The sequence below is a fragment of the Spermophilus citellus genome (genome assembly GCF_964194105.1).
Source record: "Spermophilus citellus genome assembly, chromosome: 3".
In the NCBI taxonomy this organism is placed as follows: domain Eukaryota; kingdom Metazoa; phylum Chordata; class Mammalia; order Rodentia; family Sciuridae; genus Spermophilus; species Spermophilus citellus.
The window spans coordinates 122730154-122749960 of record NC_138184.1 but is presented as its reverse complement, the minus strand read 5'-3'; the positions used below and the strand labels follow the sequence as shown (position 1 = coordinate 122749960).

Here is a 19807-nt window from a genome sequence, read left to right as displayed (position 1 = left end):
ACCTTTGTGGCTAACTGACTTGCTTTGAAACCTGGGATTCTTGTGGCTGAGGATGTCCAGGTATAGTCATGACCTGGAATCCCACATTTACTCAAGGCTGAGCAAGCTTTCACAGGACAAAGTACTACCAATTCCTTGTGCCAGCTCCTAACTAGTGGCAGGAAGCCCATTTTTAATACCGTATGTCATTTCCAAAGGTTTTGAGTGGATAACCAGCAAGTGTTTTTAAATATAGAGAGACATAACAAACAACAGAAAATGAAGAACACTGTATTAATGTTTATTTCTAATTACAAGAACCAGAACATCAGTCCCTTATTTGTACAAAAATACCTGAAAGTTTACAATTAGGTTCACGAGCCAAAGAGCTATATACATAATGAAGCAAAGCACATGGAGTAAAGGTTTTGTCTCTTAATTAACACCTTCTGCATTCCCTGAAAACGTTCACACGTCAGGACATTTTTATGGTCACTGCAATTTGCACTATGACACCACAAATCTACGATGAGCTAGTCCTGCCCTCATAAAGGCGCAAGGATCAGTCAAATTGTCAGGTATTAAGTGCAGAAAGGAGAAGACAAAACATCTAAGCTGAGGCACATGTTTATTCAAGGTTTAGCAAACAAAAATAAAGAAAAAAAAACACGTTCTGGAACTCTAACACCTAATGGAACAGAGCTTACCTATTAAACTCTAATACCCAAAGCATTTGGCGTTTTTCCTTCTCGACTTAGTCCAGGTTGCTACATGGAGTTCTCATTTAGAAAAGAAAATCACAGGCAGAGATTAAAAAGTCAACAGGCTCCAAAACAACCCTGAGCTGTCCCCTTTACATTCATGTCAATTAAATACAAAAATAAAAGTCAAATGTCCTTCAGTCCCTGACTTGGGGGCTAGACGCCCACAACTCAAGGGACTTGCTGTTTTCAGATGGAATTCCCAGCTACCTGCGTAAAGGCGGGAGAGCCAGGGCCTTTGGAAGTCTGCGCCGCACGAGGCGGTTTATAGCAGCCTCCAACAATTCACTTCGGCTGGGGAAGTACAAAAGACTGCGTCAAACCAGCTACATACAAAATTATGAATCAGAGTCAAGCTTTTATTTCTCCTTTTAAATAAAACGCATACTTATAAATATGAAATACTGCACATCCTAGCTGTCTATGGAGAGGCATGAGAGAGGGATGATACACAATGGGGACTGGTCTGCGTAAAAAAAGAAAAAAGAAATCTTAGAATTGCTGCTTAAGGTTTTTACCGCAAACCAGTGAAGAGAAACAAGGTACAAAACAATAGAACTGAAGTAACCGTCTCTAACATGGAGATCAGTAAAAGCATGATGCTAGGCAAGAACTTGAGAAATTACCTCACTGTCAATTATTTGATTAACTGGCTGCCAAAGAAAGAAATACAAAAAGCATTTATGGTTAAAAACATATCCTACTAAAGAAATGCTTCATTTGTGAAGGCAGACATCTCATGGAAATGGATGGAATAAACCAAAATACAATGTTTCTATCCTGCGGACCGACTTGCAGCCAGCCGATCTGCCTCACTGAAGCACAACACACATCTTTCCTGAACTACACACATCAACACAAGGGCAGAGAGAAGCGGTTCCTCTGGGAGCACACATCAATGGGTCGCATCTGGAACAATCCAGTGGCCAGCACAGCTTCAAAGGAGCCTGTTGGACATTGTTTTAGAAAAGAAAGCTTTCTGCTCACCACAGTAGTCTGCATGCTTGTCAAGGGAGTTTAGTTGGTGTTGCGGGGTCAAGCGTCAAGAAATAGCCACCTTCACACCTGACAATCAGCAAAGGGGACACGCAAGGGGTCTGCTATGGAATACAGGGGACTGTGTTACAACTCAAGCCACAATCTGACCATCTCTTTTGAATGGGAAGCAAGTGTCCTGTTGCTAAAACTCCCCATTGTCCACAACCACTGTGAGGTACATCTGCCCTTAAGCCATCAGAGGAGGCACCTCTGGCCGCTCCACATCTGCTGGCTTATGGGGGTTTTCAGCAGGATGCAGAGGTTCATCCAGCAAAGACCTTCAAATGCCAACCTGCGCCTGAGCCCTCTGCAGCAGTTCCTTGTCTTTATCACTATGGAAACCCACAGGACCCAGCACAAAAGCCACCAGGGTGTCATGTTCTTTTTAGATCCTTTAATTCCCCAAGAGAGATCAATCATGAAATGACCCAAGTCACTGTAGGGTCTGAATGATCAAAGCAGTGATCATTCTAGAACAGCTGCAAAAATGTGAGACTGAGGGTACCCCAGGTGGACTATTTGGCATCCACCGCCAGGAAATGATGGGTACCAGGTGTGTCCCAAGAAGGCAGTCTTACATCAATCTAGAGACGAAGTCATGCAGCTGTGCTGTGTTGGGGAATAGTGGGGTTTCCAATGTAATAAAGTCTCCTGCACCATGGAGAACTAGACACACTACTAACAAAAGGATCAGACATCTACGCAGAGAGCAATGATTAACAGACTGTGGTAGCTCGACTGAGTCCACGAAACATGCCAAATGCTGACCACAGTTGACACCTTTTAGTAATTTTGTTTTTTTTTTTTTAAAAAAGCTTTTCAAGTATACTGGGAAGGGCTGGGGGTGGTGTTTTAAATTTGAGAGCCGAATCCACACTGTGGCAATCTCTAGATATCTTTGGGGACCAATCTGCAATCTGAAGTCATCAATTCAAAACTTTTTCTGTCTCATTTGAGTTGAAAAGCCACATCCCCTCCTACCATAGGCTGAATACAATATTGACAACAAAGGAGTGCAAAAATGTGATCAATACAAAAAAAGTAAACATATCAGTTTTAATTGTCAAGATTATTCCAGGGCAAGAGTTCATTTCCAATTTCTCTTCGGTTCTTGTTCCTAAAGTGGCCCAGCCAAGATGATCATTCCAGTTTATTCTCAGAATTGTAATGGATCTCTCAACACCCTCCCTGATTTGGCCAATGCAGAAGGAGGCAATCTGGCTGGATCTGCAGCAGCAAATCTTAACAAAGTCCAACAAACCAGTCGATCTTGATTGGCTGGCACCAAAAAACGAACCCATGTTGCTCTCAGTCCCAAGGTGCGGAAGATGTACGTTCTCATCCCTCGTTTAGACCTCTTCTTCCTTCCAGTGTGCACTTCCTCCCTTCTTCCGCTGAGAGGATGTGTGAGGTCATAAGGCCACTCGGATGCAGTGGTGCTTCAATTTGCAAGGCAGCACTCCCTTGTTGAGCTGGTAGAAGTCGACCAGCTGGATCAGGTCAGAGAATTTGGTGTTCCCGTCGTCTAGAGTGAAGAAGGTCTGCCCTTCATCCTCAAACTGGGGGGACACAAATAAACACTCGCCAAGTTAGAAGATAAGACATTGGGAAGAACCTGGGCCCATAGGGAGTTGCTGTGGATTCTTAAGAGACACACCGGGGGGCTGGGGATGTGGCTCAAGTGGTAGCACGCTCGCCTGGCATGCGTGCGGCCTGGGTTCGATCCTCAACACCACATACAAACAAAGATGTTGTGTCCACCGAAAACTAAAAAATAAATATTAAAATTCTAAAAAAAAAAAAAAAAAGAGACACACAGGGAATCTGCAAGGTGGGCTAGAAAACTCAAAAGTTCACAAAGGCAGGGGAGCAGAGCCTCTGTGCCATGATGTGTGAATGATGCTGGGCGGGAGACTAAGGCCAACTGGCAGGGCTGGTTCCCCTGATCCCTGAGGAGGTCTGGGGGAAGAGCTTTAAGTAGTTCCTAGCTCACTTTGCTTATACGGTAAGGTTGACAGGTTGACTAGTAAGTATCCACAATGGGACACAGGCAACCTTTAAGCTCTGAAGTTCCCTATGCATGTGTGGCATTATTGTAAGGGATTAATAAGATCATATGGGTAAAACAGCTTTCCCAGCTCCTGGGACTATTTTGTAGCTATTTTGTTTATTAAAGCAAGAATTCCACAGTACCTCTAGGAAAGAACTAGATTCTTAACATCTATTTCAACTCAGTAAGTTTTAAATCTAATGCCTGCAGTACTGTGCCAAACAGAAAAGTTACCCTGCCCTGTTCACATTGACAAGGGAAGCTTTAAACCTTGGTTGATTAATGAACTTAGAACTACTTCTTAACTAAAAGCAGTATTAGAGCCAAACACACATCCTGTAGCTTGTTTTCAAGTTCAGAGGCTGAAATCTTATAAGTCCCAAATTGCTATTGCTCTTTGGGGTGGGAGAACGGCGTCACAAACTTTGCCAACATGAAAGACCTTTTATTTTACATTTTAAGTGAAGAAAATTCTAACTTTTGCATCAAAACATAATGCAGTGGGAAAAAAAAGAATTGCAAATGAGGCACTTTCTCTTGAATGATAATTCTGTGCATACAATGTTTGGTGGAACCTGAGAAGCCAGAGCTCAATCCCAGATTCTGTTCCTTTTCCCTAGAGTGGTGCAGGGCAAAGGCTCATTTTCCTCATCTGTAAAATGGGTACATCAGAACACAGTGGGAAGCAAGAACAGAAAGTGCCTCAGAGCATATTGCTTCTTATATTTCACAAAAGGAAACCAAGATGCCCTTCTCCTTCCTTACTATCCCTGGGTTTCCTATTATTACACTATTGTTGAGACTGTAGTGAAGTTTTGGGGTCAATATTTTTAGAAAACCCTAGGCTCAACCATGTGAAATGGGTGCATTTAGTTACTTCAAAGACTTCTCGGGACTACTTCTTTGTTCACCTGAGTGTCCAAGAGGAGAAAGTGTGGTCATCTTTTGCACAGTGTTTCCTGGGCTTAGGTTCCACAGGAGATATTTTATAGAAGCTATCTTTACCTCCAGAACTGTATGTAAAACATTTGATGTTAATTTTGTGTATTGTATCCCTACCTAAACTGAGTTCCTGGAAGTGCTGAAGTAACACAAAAATCATGAACTAGAATTTAAACTCTGGCATAGTAAAGGAAGAGTTAAAGTACATTAGAAAGTATAACAATAATTGCTTGGTTCAAACAACAACAATAACAATAACAACAAAAGGCCGTCTGTAATGATGTGGCAGGATAGTTCAAAGGTAAACTCAAAAGGTTTTTGGTAGTTCAAAGGTTTTCTGGTCTGATAGCCAGGTGCAAGGAGGAACAGTTTCTCTTGGGTGGGGGGGGGCACTTGACCGTTAAATAAGCTTTTCTACAATTTTCTTGAGTAGCTCCACTATATACCAGCACTAATTAGACAATTCCTTAGATGCAAATGGTCAAGGGTCAAACCTGCTATTCACCACCTGTCTTCTACATACTTGTGCTCAGGGCCACCTACCTCTTTGGTCCTCATCATCCCCTACATTCTCCTATCTGCTGATCCTCCCAGTCAGGTGGCCCCTTCGGTTACACCTATGAGCTAAAAGGCACATGGGAAGCCCCAGCACAGGATAAACACTTCTAGCATCATCTGTAGGAAAAACATCCTAAGACTGAAAAACAAACTTCTACAAAAACTCTTGCAAGTTGCTTGAAACCTCCTCGTTGGTTTATAACTTAAAAATTGAATGAAGAATGAAACTAGAAAACCCAAAAGCAAGAATTGATTTAAAAATGTCATTACTTACAGGTAAGATCTGGAAGTTTTTAATCTTCTGGTGGTGACACAGTGTGAGTACAAATGCCTTTGGATTACTCTGACTGTCACGGAGGAGGAAAAGCCTGGGGGATGGAAAATCAGCAATGAATTGTGAATGACGTTTAAAATCCCAAACTACACACACACACACACACACACACACACACACACACACATACACACACACACACCTCCTAGCCCTGTTCAATAACATGGACTTGAAACCCTGATGCTTTAGTGCTTTGGCATTCAAGTGGCCTTGAGTGGCAACATCAGCCATAGCACCCACCGGGTACTTTTGTAATGTCATTCTACATTGAAAGGAACCAGGAATTCTTAGGAATGTGACTGACTCCAGGGAGAAGGCTGGGAAACTGTAAGCTGAAGCTGGAACATCTTGTGCTGGAAAGTCAGAAAGTGCACAAAGAATGGTGGGGACATGTCAAAATGACACCAGGGGCAGGTTGACTAAATTTGGGCATCAAAATAAAACACAGAAGCATTGGATTATAACCTATAAAATATATCAGGAATCCACAAATCCATAGGTATTAGAAACAAATGTGCAAATAAATTAGCAGGGGTGAAAGAAAAGTTTGTCCTTAGAAGAGAATATCAAGGAGTGACGGATGGAAGAACTACCGTTTGGCAACTACCCAAGTAACAATTGATTAAGACCACCTTCAATGGACCCTAAAACCAGCAGATGAAAGTTTGATGAGAAACAGAATATTTTCATAATCTCAAAGTGTCTTACTCCTAATGTTTGTTTGTTTGTTTATTTATTTATTTATTTTAAAGAGAGAGTGAGAGAGGAGAGGGGAGAGAGAGAATTTTTAATATTTATTTTTTAGTTCTTGGCAGACACAACATCTTTGTTGGTATGTGGTGCTGAGGATCGAACCCGGGCCGCACGCATGCCAGGCGAGCGCGCTACCGCTTGAGCCACATCCCCAGCCCCTAATGTTTATTTTTTAATAAAATAGAAAGCATTACAGAAAAGGGAAAATAGTACAGAACCAGGTTTAAGACCTTCTTCATCAATTGTTCAAATTACTGCCACCAGGAATGAGGCAAACAGATCTCAAGTGCTTCCTGATAGGATGTGTTGAAGGTGATATCACATCATGCACTTCGGATGTTTCTACCCAAAATGCATATCCCCATTTTAGTCCCTGGTACACGGTCTAGTGGAAAACAATACTAAGAACTGGCTTCTACTTAGGCTTCTACAAGGTCAAGATTATAAACACCTGTTCTAGGAAATGAGAATATACAGGATTATGATATTTTTCCTCCCTTTTGTTACGAAGGATACAATCAGGAGTAGGAGTAAAATTTGAATCAGTGTCTGGAGTAGATAATACAACTTTAACGAAGAAGCTCATTTCCTGATTTTATAATGGCACTGTGGTTACGTAAGAAAAGTACTTGTTTTTAGAAATTTCACACTGAAATAATTAGGACTCGGGGGCATCAAGCTGCAATTTACTCTCAAATGGTTTGGGGGAAAATATTACAGGAAAAGAATGATAAAGCTAATGTGACACTAAGTTGGCAAATGGGACATCTGGGTGAAGTATGTACCAGATCACTGCATTATTTTTGTGACTTTTCTACAACCTTGAAATTATTTCAAAATAAAATAACACAGGGAATAGCATAAAGAAGCATAGAATTACTGAATCTAATCAGCTAAATCTTCAGTTTCTAGATTGTAAATGTTAAAGATGGAAAATCAGCTAAATAGGACTGGAAAATCCCTATCTGAAAGACAAAACAGATTATTTTTTTCTATAGCACTTCTCATAGCCTTTAAAATGCAAACATCCATCATAACTCTCTAAGGGCTCTATCACAAAGAGTATCCCAGTCTTACCTAACTACCCAATCCCTTTTTGCAGCAACTTGTACTCTTCAGAATATCCTTTGAGAATCGCCACCCAGATCTGAATTCTACCGTTTGGCCCAGTCAGGCTGGAACAGACAATGCTAAGAACCACGGGTCCCGTTCCCCAGCTACAGAACATACTCCACAGGAGGAGAGAGAACAGGAAGCTCTGGGTCCTCTCCTGGAGGATCCCCCTTCTTTTCCCAGAGTCATATCATACCAATAAAATATGGTTACAGGGTAGAATCTCAGGAGCTTGATCTAATCTGAGGAAAAGACAGGGCTGCCCCTTTCTCTGTTACATGACTTCCTGTTTCCTTCCACAGAAAGAAAACTACAGACAAACACATACATACAACCTATGCCTGTTCATTCTGATCACCCCTGAGAGGAGCAGGCGGCAGACATAAGTTCTCTGTCCCTCAGTTTGGGGTGGGGTGTGCAGGGTCTACCCAAACACTTGGATTTATACAGGCACTGTCTGAAGGTTGTCCACCTGAGATCATCAGTAATATGGAGGAGGCTGTCAAGTTAGCAAGGATCCTGGATTTGCCACTTCCTAGCTTCACAATCTTGGGTCACATGCCTTCTCGGTGTTACTTTCTTTGTCTGCAATAAAACCTCTCCCGCAGGACTGGGGAGAAGATCCTTCACAGTGGCTTGACGTATCAAGTTATTGCAAGCAGCACACCGTGGGGATCCAGTGATGCCAAAGAGTGACCATCACAAGGAAGAGGCAGGGAGAAGCCAAGCATGTCTAGACATTGCTACCGAGGTAAGGAAGTCCTGAACAGGACCCAGGAAGGAGAGCAACAAGAACCAGGGTATGAAGAATGGAGGACAGTGATGGCTTACTCACTCCCTGAAAGAATTGTGAATCTTTTGGGCTAGGTGATGATGGTGACCAGGTAACATTCCAGCTCACAATTATAAGGGACTTTTGCCTCAAGTATTATATAGCTGTATTAATCCATTTAGTCCTCAAAACGACCCTGTCATCCTCATTTTGTGAAGAGGGGTGTGGGGCTCAGAGAAATCAAGCAACCACCTCAAGGTCACTAAGCCAATGCTGGTGGAGTCCCTGGTCCAGCGGGAAAGGATTCCTCTGTACAAGGAATTGTTTTCCTTTGGGGGAAGGGAAAGCTTTAAAGAACTCAAGTCTCACCGAAGAAACCTCCTTCCAACAAGTCCGAGAACATGGAGGGCAGACAGAAAGGCAGCATGACAGGCAGCATGGGGACTGATGTTCATGTCAAGAGCCCAGCAGGGCTAGGCTGGAATGTGGGGGTAGGAGAGAGGGAGGTGTCCTTATATCCTAAGGGGGCTGGCAGAGGAGTGGAGAGAGCTAGATATGTCCTTGGAAAGATTCTTCTCCTGATGATTCTGAAGGAACCTGGCAGTGAGCTCTGTGCAGGACTAGTGGACACCAGAGTTTATACTCACACACATAGGCATGCTCGGTCACATATATGACCCCAGAAATATCAAGAATATTTCTGGGGTCCTTATAAGGCTTTGATGTCTCTTTCTTTCTGGCCCTGCTCTCTAACTCCACATATCACTTCAGGTTCAAGCCTCAGGAAATACCCCTCTATTGCCTTAGCTGTTCTTGCCCTGTCTTTCAGAGTTATTTCCTTTTCATTGTTTGACATTCTAAATTGACTTGCCTTCATTAACTCTGCAGGGATCAGTAAAGATTAGAGATGGGTTGTCTGAAGCACATTTCTTCCCTAAACCTTGAAACTAGCCCACGAGCTGTCCCTGTGTCAGAGCTGGACTAGCCATTATCTGCACGTCTGTTAGGCCAGTGGACACATGCTTCTTGCCCCTATATAGCATCACAATGAGCCTCCTGTGTAGCCTTCACTACACAAACAGTGTGATGTCACCTGGCCCGTGAACTGGTTCAGCCTCCTTAATGAACCCCACAGACACTGTGGTTAATTGGGACATGCCTAGAACATTCAAGAGGCCAACAGTTGAAGGGGGGTCACAGTTACAAATGGGCATAAGAAAATACACATCTATCCCTAAATTTTAAAATGTCACAGAAATTTCAAATGTTAGGCTTTTTTTCTCAAGTATGCCAGTAACTTTAGAGGAGAAGCGTACTTTTTTATAAGAAAGGAGTTATTTATAATGGTTTAAAAGAGATACTCCATGACACAGGTGATTATCAATTATTAATTGCCTATAGTAATTAGCTTTGGAACAATTATATAGCTACCTGGGAAACAAAATGAGACCTCTTCTTTATATAATACCTAAATATAAATAAACTCCAAATCTATCTGGAATCTAAATAATAATGATGATGAAAATGGTAATGATAATATAATAATATCTAACATATGTAATAATAATAAGAAACAAAAAACCAATAAATGAGGAACAATACCAGTACTAGAAAATAACATAAATGAACTCCTCTATGATTTCAGAGTACAAAAAAAATAAAAAAGTATCTGTAATTAAAAAATATAGATTAGAAAAATGGATAAAAAGTATAAGCAGCTCAGAACTACAAAAAGAGTAAGAAATCCAAACAGCTTTTAAGCACAAAGAAAGAGGCTCAGTCTGCTTTATGAGCGAAGTGCAAATTACAGCTTTTCTCTCTGATGGAGGAGGCTATGGGAAAACAGTCACTCATATGCTTCTGCTGGTATGACCATGTGACACAAACCCTGCGGAGGAGAACTGAGAGCTACTTCACAATATTATGTAAGCTTTCCACCTAAAAATCCCCCTTTGAACAACTCACCAGCAAAGAGACACCAGTAAAATTATGAAATGACACAGCACTAAATTATGAAATGACACAACACTGTTTGTCACAACATAGGGGACTGGCTGGAAAAAAAAAAATCATGTTCTATGTACATAAAAGAGAACCTGAGAATAGAATAGAAATGAGGAAGGTTTCTATGTGCTGCCATGGGACAATCCTCAGGACAGAGAAAGAAAAATATGTGTTATAGTTCAGATATGAGATATCCCCTAAAGTTCAGGTGTGAGACAATGCAAGAAAGTTTAGAGGCAAAATGACTGGGTTAGGAGAGTTTTAACCTGATTAGTGCATTAATCCCCTGATAGAGATTAACTGGGTGATAACTATAGGCACATAGAGTGTCCCTGTGGGTGTGCCTCTGGGGCATATCTATTTTGTCACTGGTGAGTACAGTTCTCTCTCCTTCTATGTTGCATGCTAAGGTAAAAGTAACAAGAATGTGTATAAATCAAATGTACAGGCAAAAACATTTTTTTTCTATTTGTCCACTTACCAAGAAAGTAAAAATAACTACCTTTGCATTCTTCTCCTACTCAAAATTCATCTAAAAAGTAGAGGAAAATTCTAGATACAATCTGGACAGATATGGGTTAGAATCCCCTCTGCCCCTCACTAATTGGGCCAGCCCTGCACAACTCCTACAATCTCTGAGCCTAGATTTCTCCTCTTTAAAATGAGAATAAAACTACTGCCTATCTTACAAAGATGTTTGAGAAACAGAATATACGCCCAGCAAAATGAGAGCTCAACAGATGACAGCTCTTATCAGTGGAGGTCCCTTACCCATCCACGAGGCCTTGCTGCTTAATGATCCTGTGTGATTCCTCTCTGGTGATTCTGCCATGAAACCAATGCTGAGTCCTGTGAATCACTGTGGGGGTAAGAGAGGAGGTGAGGAAGGTGACATCTCTGCACAGTGGCTTCCCTGAGAACATAACCCAGAGCCCTGACTCCCACAGCTGTACCTCTGTGGTGCATTCCAGGCCTGGGCAACAATGTAAAGTTCGGGGAGTGGAGGGTATGGGTGGGCGGGGGTGTGGAGGGTGAGGCCTGTTTAATTTTCTTTTTATACAACAACATTAGGCAACTTGTCATGCTTACCTGTACTCAGGGTAGAAGGATGAAGGGGACTTTGGCTTCCCAGGATATTCATCCTCATGCTTCTCTTCTGCAAAAGAAATGCCCATATTAGCACTGAAGAAAACAGACCCATGCACAACAAGTCACCTGACTTCCCACCTCAGAGCGGGTAGCTGACCAGGATGCCAGGCATCATGTGAAGACCCTGTCTGATCACCAAGGATGAAGAACACATGGATCACAGTGGTGGTTAAAAACAAACCAAAAGCATAATGGTGCATTTCCAACCATCCCGGTATTGAAACAGAGACACTTGCTTCTCATATAGAAGATGTATGATAGAAATCCTAAAAAATCTTAGCAGAAAAGCATAAGCTTGGGTAAACTCAGGCAGTTCTCAAAACATGGGTCTTGAGAATTCCCATATTTGGGAACTTTCTCCTTTTCTCAAAGTACTGGGAATGCTTTCTAAGCCAGGGTCCTGGATTTATATTTTACACATGATCTTTAAAGACTCAGCTGAAAGATGGGTGATATTCTTCCCATCTGGAGATTTAGAACTTGAGCCTCAAAGATGAAGGAACTGTTTGGGTACAGCCCCCCCACCCCCCGTATGCCCAATGGCCTCATTCAGGACAGGCTCTGTGCCCTACACAGACAGTTGCTAAAAATTCATCAACAATAATAGTTCTGCCCATGAACCAAAGAGGTAGAAGGTTCTGTTCTTCTCTGCCCCTTCCATGGGATCCCATCCATAGGGAGGCAGTGGGGGCTGGCTGGGTGCTGGACGCGTGGAGGACTCAGAGGGGTCAACTGCTTCCCGCAGTTCCTTACAAGCATCCCCTCCCTTGCCAACACCACAGAGCCATTCTTTTGGAAGAACAGCAAATGCGGGGGGGTGGGGGGGGCTACCACCCACAAGGGAGCCTCTTCTTGCTGGACTGGGGCCATGGTCTTACCCGCCAGGCATGGCCCTCTTCCAGGGCAGCGCTCTGGGCTTCAGCCGGATTCTCTATCACTCTTCCTGTTTGCCCAGAAAAATCCATTGCCACGAGGGAGTTCTCAGAGACACTGCGCTGGAAAGAAAAAGCCACAAATTTGTAAGAAGCAAGGAAATCAGTACAGAGGGAAATTTTGGCATGAAATGATCATAAAGATAGCCAGGAAAGGGTGCCCTATCTCCACTTCTGAACCCCTGATTCAGGATAAAGATCCACAGATCCAGGTTGAAAATTCAGAGGCACCTTGGGCTAAAAATGGCTTTGATTTTTCTTAAGAATAAAAAATGATCCTATTTTCTCATAGTATTCACAGGCTGCTGGCAAGGTCTCCTGACACCAGTAGGTTATGGACTGCACTGCCCTTTACTGGTTTCCTAACCTGTGCTAAAACACATCAAAGACATGAAAACACAGGGTGAGCCTAGTCCTCAACTGTAGATGACATCCTCAGGTGTGTTAGCTCAGGACAAGTAATACTGGACTCTCTATGGAGTCATCTGCCATCTCAAAAGAACAGACAAAGAAGGATCTTTAAGATCATATTTTGAAGCCACGACATGTTTCTGTGTCTCTGGGAAGCAAATCACACACTGAAGACACAAAAGGAGTAATAATAATGTCTCACTTCTAACCAAGGAATGATCTCACCATAATGGCCAACAGCACCTATGGGTCCCATGGCGTGAAGGAACAAAATCCTAGACAGAAGAGGATGCTCCTGTAGAGCTGGAAGTTGCTGTTGGTATTTTTAGCACATGAAGTTATTTACCTAACAACCTTGAGTTAAGATGTAAGGATGGGAGAAGGATGATAGAGAAATTTCTTCCCTGAAGCATGATATTGAAGTACAAGATTCGTGTTCTGGAAAATGGAATGCATGAGACATACTGGTTTCCTTGGAATGTGTTCACTCTTTCTGGAGCTTCCCTTACCAGTTCTTGTGAAATGTTGTCTACAACACACGGAGACACAGCAGCAGAAAAGGCTTCTGAGCTAGGAAAGGCCAGCACTGTACTTACCACTGGTGTAGCAAAGGGAGACAGCAAGGCTTTTCTCTGTTGAGGGATGCGGTAGTTCTGATAGAGGAGCATTCCATACTGAAGAGAAAGATAAGAGTCAGCACCAGGAGGGTAGTAGGAGCCCCAGGGTCCCAGCACATGGAAAATGCCAAGGCTGGGAAGGGCAATGTTGAGTACAGAACAATGAAAAATATTGTTAAACAGCCCCCACAAGCCGAAGCACATTCAAGATGGCGCACTTCTCTCAGTTCTGTCTCAGTTCTGCTATTACACTGCAGGAGATGAGCACTGACTGGTTTTGGAATGTTGGAAGGGGAATATACAAGACAGTGACAAATGCAATTATAATAATAGGATCAAGAAGAATTAACCTCACTGAGTGCTACTATGGGCCAAGTACTGTCTTAAATGGCTGTTGTATTATTTTCATTTAACCATCTCCATTTTGTGAGCTATGTACAATAACTTTCCCCATTTTACAGATTATGGAACTGAAGCACAGAGGAATGAAGCAAATAACCCAAGGTCTCAGGAAATCAATGATTTAGAATTTGAATATACCAAAGCTAATGATTCCCCTGACTACCAGGCTTACTGCTTAACCGGCTCAGCAGTTTGTGCTTTATTTTTCTTGGTAATAAGTACCCAGGGCATTGAAAAGTCTTACACACATCCAACATCCCAACCAACACTCCCAAATTACTGGCTCACACCACCCACTTGGAAGATAAAAGAATCAGGAAGAGGAAACAAAGTTATCAAGCAGAGTGCATCTTCCTCTTGACATTCCTTCAGGGGACGTAAGCTCCGATCCAGCTCTAGGTCCTACAGTATGTACTCATTTCTAAAATAAAAACATTTAGAACATGACAAAACAGTCTAACATAGGTATAATTGCATTCCCATGAGAGGAGAAGAGTGAGAACAGGTTAGAAGAAACAACCCAAAGTGACAGTCATCATGAATTTTCCAAAATCAACAAAAAGACATCAAGCAACAGATTCAAAGAGTAAGATAAATAAATTAACACCCAGACACATCATGGGAAGACTGCTATTAAAAAAAAAAAAGAAAGAAAGAAAATGTAAAAAGCAACTAGAGAAAAACATTCATTATTTTCACAGAAGCACTAGAAGACAGACGGCTGATAGTTTTGTACAAATGATGAGATCCAGAAGACAATGGAATGGGAGCAATTGTAGAAGAAAATAACTGGCACAACCAAGAAAAAGTTCCTTCAATAACGTAGGTGAAACAAAAATTGAAAAAATTTCTAAGGCCCATATTTAAAAAATTGCTAGGCTGAGTTCTTCTAGTCCCATAAAAAGAATGCAAATTCAAGAAAAATTAGAGCACAGATATGGAAGTGAATAAAATAAAAATTGAGTATATTAAACAAAACAGCAAAATTTCTTAAGGTATTTTAAATATATACAGAATTAATATTCATAATGAAAACATTTCAAAATGAGCAATGGGGAAAATGGATAAGTCCTTAGGCTAACCTGAAAGTTGAAAAAAGGACTAAATTATAAATATAAAAAATATAATAAGTTAAAGATGCATGTTGTGATGTCCAGGTTAACCACTAGAAAACAATAAATGAATATCTAAGAGATAAGTTAACAGAGGAAAAAATATAAATAAAATTACTTGACAAATCCAAACAAGAGAAAAAAGAGAGGAGGGACAACTTGAAAACAACTAGCCAATGGTAGGTTCAAATACAAATACTAATAATCACATTAAATGATACAATTAAATTAAAATAAATGTTCCAGTTAAAAGATGAAGATTATTCAGTAAAGAATAAGATGTGGTGCTTATCAGTGATATTCCTTGAACATAAGGACCCAGAATGTTGAAAAAATATGGTTAAAACAAACTATGCAAACACTAATCAAAACAAAGCTATATTAATATTAGACAAATTAAACATTAAGGCATGGAGCATTACGAGGGAAAATGAAGTGTATTTCATAATGACAAAGAATTGATTTACCAGGAAGACATAAATATCCTAAACATTTGGGCACTAATAACAGACACACTTCAACTTATTCACATATTTTCATGTACATATATGCAGTCATCCCTCAGTATCCCCTGGGGTTTGGTTTCAAGATCCCCTGCAAATACCAAAATCCATGGATGCAAAAGTCACCTACAGAACATGGTGTAGTATTTGCATATAACCTACTCACTTTAGATCATTTTTAGATTATCTGAAGTATCTAATATGCAAATTCTATGTAAAAAGTCGTCCTGCATTATTTAGGCAATAATCACAAGAAATGTATCTATCTATATATGTTCAGTAATAAACACTCACCCCCCAATTTTTTTTTAAAAGAACAGTTCTGATCTGCAGTTGGTTGAATACAAAGATGCAGAAACTAGATATAGAATGCCAACTGTGTGTGTGTGTAAATGGATAGAGAAAGAGACAGAGAGAAGTAATGCGATGGTAACCTTGCACAAGGAAAAGTCCCCTGTCCAACCCCACTCCTGGAAGGTGATCTCTAAGTCTTTGGAATGTCCTGCCTGAAAGAAATGACTGGGTTTAACTGGGGTACTTGGTTAGGCCATATAGTAAATAACAATGTGATTTATGCTGGAACTTTGGACCACACATATTAACTTGATTTTTGGAAGGGCTGCAGACTAAGGTCAGACACATAGGAGGTCAGCCACATATATATGGCTATTACACCAAGGCTTGGGTAAGCTTCTCTGGTTGGCAAATCTTTGTGTGTTTGCACACATCTTTGTCAGAAGAAGCAAGTACTGTGCACATGACTTCTCTAAGAGAGGGCAACTGGAACCTCCTACCTGGAACTCTCTTGGGTCCTTCCCACACACATTTTCCCATTGCCAATTTTGACTTGCATCTGCTCAACGTAATACTATGAATGTAAGAGCTTTGCTGAATTCTGAGTCCTAACAAATTAATGAAATTGAGGCTGGTTCCAAGAGCACTGTGCACATGCATGCACACACACAAACACTCACACAGGCTGAACATCCCTAATCCGAAAATCTGAAATCCACAATGCTTTAAATCCTGAAATTTTTTGAGTACTAATGTCTTGCCCCAAGTGAAAAATTCCACACCTAGCTTCATGTGATGATGAGTTATAGTTAAAACACAGGTGTACTAAAATTATTGTATAAAATTAACTTTAGGCTATGTGTACAAGAGTATGTAAAACATGTAAGAGTTCTGTGTTCAGACTTGGATCTTATCTTCAAGATATCCCATTATGCATATGCAAATCCTACAAAATCTGAAACAAAGTTCAAAAGCCAAAATGCTTTTGTTCTCATATTTCAGATGAGAGGTAATAAATATGAATTCTGGGTTTATATAAAATGAATTTAAGATGCACTAACATGAGGGGGATTTATCTGTGCAGGAGACATATACTCATTAAGATGGATATGAATAGACAGGAAATCCATCATGTCCAAGTGGGCTTGGGTTTCCTGGGTCCCTGCAATTCCATGGATCCATGTGCCTAGCTCAGACCAATGACAGTCTAATTAATTTGATTGCCCTTATAGAATGTCTTGAACGAGATACTTAGATCATTGGTTTTAAGCCTTATTTTACGAATATATTTATTTATTTACTTAAGACAAAAAATTTGCCTCTAAAGTTTTATAGTTGCGATTTAGTTATATTTATGATTATTCAGTTGACATACACTCTAATTTTCTTCCATATTTCATCTTTTATCCATAAATTGTTTAATATTGTCTCTAAGTTGGCATAAAATGATACTTTATTTGATTATATCTACATTTGTTTTCAATTACTAAGAAATTTGAGTGTTTTTCATTTATTATCTGCATCCTAAGACTATTAATTTATGTTGTTTCAATTTAGAAATATGAAGGCCTAGATGGTAGTAATTTATTTATATGTAATCTTAATATTGTTTAGATATTAACTTATTATATATCAGCTATATCATAAAGTTACCTTCTTCTACTTTCTTTTTTTATTTAAGTTGACTGGATTTTAAATATGTGTATAATCCAATTAATGTTTTTTTTTTTTCTTAAAACTGTTTCAGAGACAGTATGACTCCAGAAATGTTTCTCCTCCTTTTGCAATACAGATTTCTTATTTCTTATTCTCATTTAATTGAATGTTTAGATTCAATAAAGAAGAAAGGCAACAGTGGCTATTTTGCATGTGTCTGTAAAGCAATTATAGAAATGTTTCTGCAATAAGGATAGTGGCAACACTTGGTTTAACACAGTCAATATCTTGCCATGGTAAAATACATTCTCCCCATACAGTATGTTAGCAAAATAAGTAATGTTAAAAATATAAATGACATAAACAAATTCCTAAGAGTTTAAAATTACAAATGGGGTTGAGTTTTGAGATCTAATGAAAGGAGTCTATTTTACTTTGTATCTATTGTATACTAATAGCTTCCCTTTAATTCCTACTTCTAATTCTTATCATAAACACTGAAGAATCACAGGATGCCACACTTACATAAAATGAAAAAAATTCCATTACCTTAAAATTTATTATACATGTGACCTTTCTGTTCTTAACTAAGGCCATACGTAAGTTTTTTTCTTTATGAAAAGATAAAACAAAGTCATGGTCAAAGAATGATTCATGAAATGACAGTAAACTCTAGGGATATAAAATGAATTTAAGAGCACTAACATGAGGGAGATTTATCTGTGCAGGAGACATATACTCATTAAGATGGATATGAATAGACAGGAAATCCATTATGTCCAAGTGGGCTTGGGTTTCCTGGGTCCCTGCAGTTCCATGGATCCATGTGCCTAGCTCAGACCACCAACAGTACATAAAGTGACATATCATTTACAGTCAAGTAGTTAACTGGGGATGCAAAATCTTCCTGGACTTTTGTCACTTCCTTTTGCCATATTGGATGTGGGCAATGTTCAAGATGGCAGCCGCTCTCTACCTGCCAAGATTCAAGCAGGGCAGCGGCAGGAGCTAACTATAAGCCAATGACACTGAGGAATGTTTGATAATTGGGAATAATCTGAAATATCATATCATTTGATCAACCTTTTTATCTATCCTGCATTTTGAAGAATTTTAAGAGATTTTTGCCTTGAAATGGGGACAAATCCTGCTACAAAAAACTTTGAGACCCATTAGATTTGAAAGATCCTCGTACAGGGAAGAAGATCTTCTTGTAAACCAAGGATTCTCACACTTTTAGATTTAAAAAAGAAATAAAAATTTGGGGAAGGGAAAAAAAAAGCCACCGTTGCCTTAAGTTTAGCAATTAAATTTATCAAGTAAGACAATTAATATGCACATAAAAATTAACCCAGACCCATTACTTGATATCAAAATTTTATAAAATAAAGGACATCAACTAAGTGAGGTATACATAATCTCAGACTCAAGGAGTTAAGTTCTTTACCATGAGCACAGTTAGGCTCATGTATAGCTTTTTACATTGGATCTTGTCTATTTTGCTGCATCACGGAGTACAGAGATGAGGACTGGTTTTTGGGAACCACAGGTCAAAATCCTGGCATCCAAATAGTCTGTGACTTTGGTGTGAGTGTGCAGCAGGTAGGTATCATCGAAAGGGGAGGGGCTGAGGACACCCTGAGCTATGCAAGTCTTACTATAACTCTGAAGATGCTCCCATCTCGGGGATCCTCAGCCATCACAGGACCCTCAACTTCATCAAAATTCATCTGTACTGAGACCGGAGCCCTCCCCCACTGGATTAAGCAAAATGAAGTATGTCAAACTCCTGGCCTTGGACTTGGCATAGAGTAAGCACTCAACAAAGTTACTCAGTATGTGGATGGTTTACTTTTGTTCTGCACAACTTTTTCACTATGCTGGGATGACTCTGTTCTCTGCATTTAGCATGCTGCTTCCCATGGTTGCCATGAATTTTCTCTTTGTTCCAGACACACATTGCTGTATTTTAACAGCATTAGTGCAAGACAATGTGCCCGGTTTCTCAGCAGTCTGCCTTTCTGCTGAACATCTAATTTAATTGCCTTTCTAGTGTCAGCTCATTTAAAACCAAAGCAACCACAATTATAGATTCTTGGATTGATGAAGCGAGACCTCCCTTTAGGGGATGAATTTCTATAGCAGTTTAAGAAACTTTAGAAGACAAAGGGAGGAGGTAACAGATAACTGTTATTAAGTTTTAACACTCCCTGCACAGACCCTACTATATCCAAGAAATTACTTAACAATGTACTATGAAGAAATGAGGAACCTGATTATTCTCTGCTGCTCTGTGTTCCAATAGCATCTTCCTGCAAAGCTGAGTGGAGCCCTGTTAGGCTTTTCCTAGGTATACACAAGATATAAGACTTGTTTGTTTAAAGAAAAGTGTCTCTGTGCAAGCACCTACAGATGTATGAAGGTCTT

General features: G+C 40.2%; 1 protein-coding gene across 4 annotated transcripts in view; it reads right to left on the bottom strand.

Moving 5' to 3' along the window:
• Positions 1–259: 259 nt before the first annotated feature.
• The window catches only part of GRB10 (growth factor receptor bound protein 10), a 190278-nt gene continuing 170730 nt past the window's right edge, over positions 260–19807 (bottom strand). For all 4 annotated transcript variants that reach the window (XM_081287896.1, XM_081287897.1, XM_081287895.1 and 1 more), the window contains 6 exons: positions 13393–13470; positions 12332–12448; positions 11394–11460; positions 11076–11163; positions 5603–5696; positions 260–3337 (listed from right to left, as the gene is read on the bottom strand). In XM_081287896.1, the coding sequence (XP_081144022.1) occupies positions 3191–3337; positions 5603–5696; positions 11076–11163; positions 11394–11460; positions 12332–12448; positions 13393–13470 (591 nt within the window). In that variant the 3' untranslated portion in view covers positions 260–3190. The remainder of the gene's footprint in view (positions 3338–5602; positions 5697–11075; positions 11164–11393; positions 11461–12331; positions 12449–13392; positions 13471–19807) is intronic.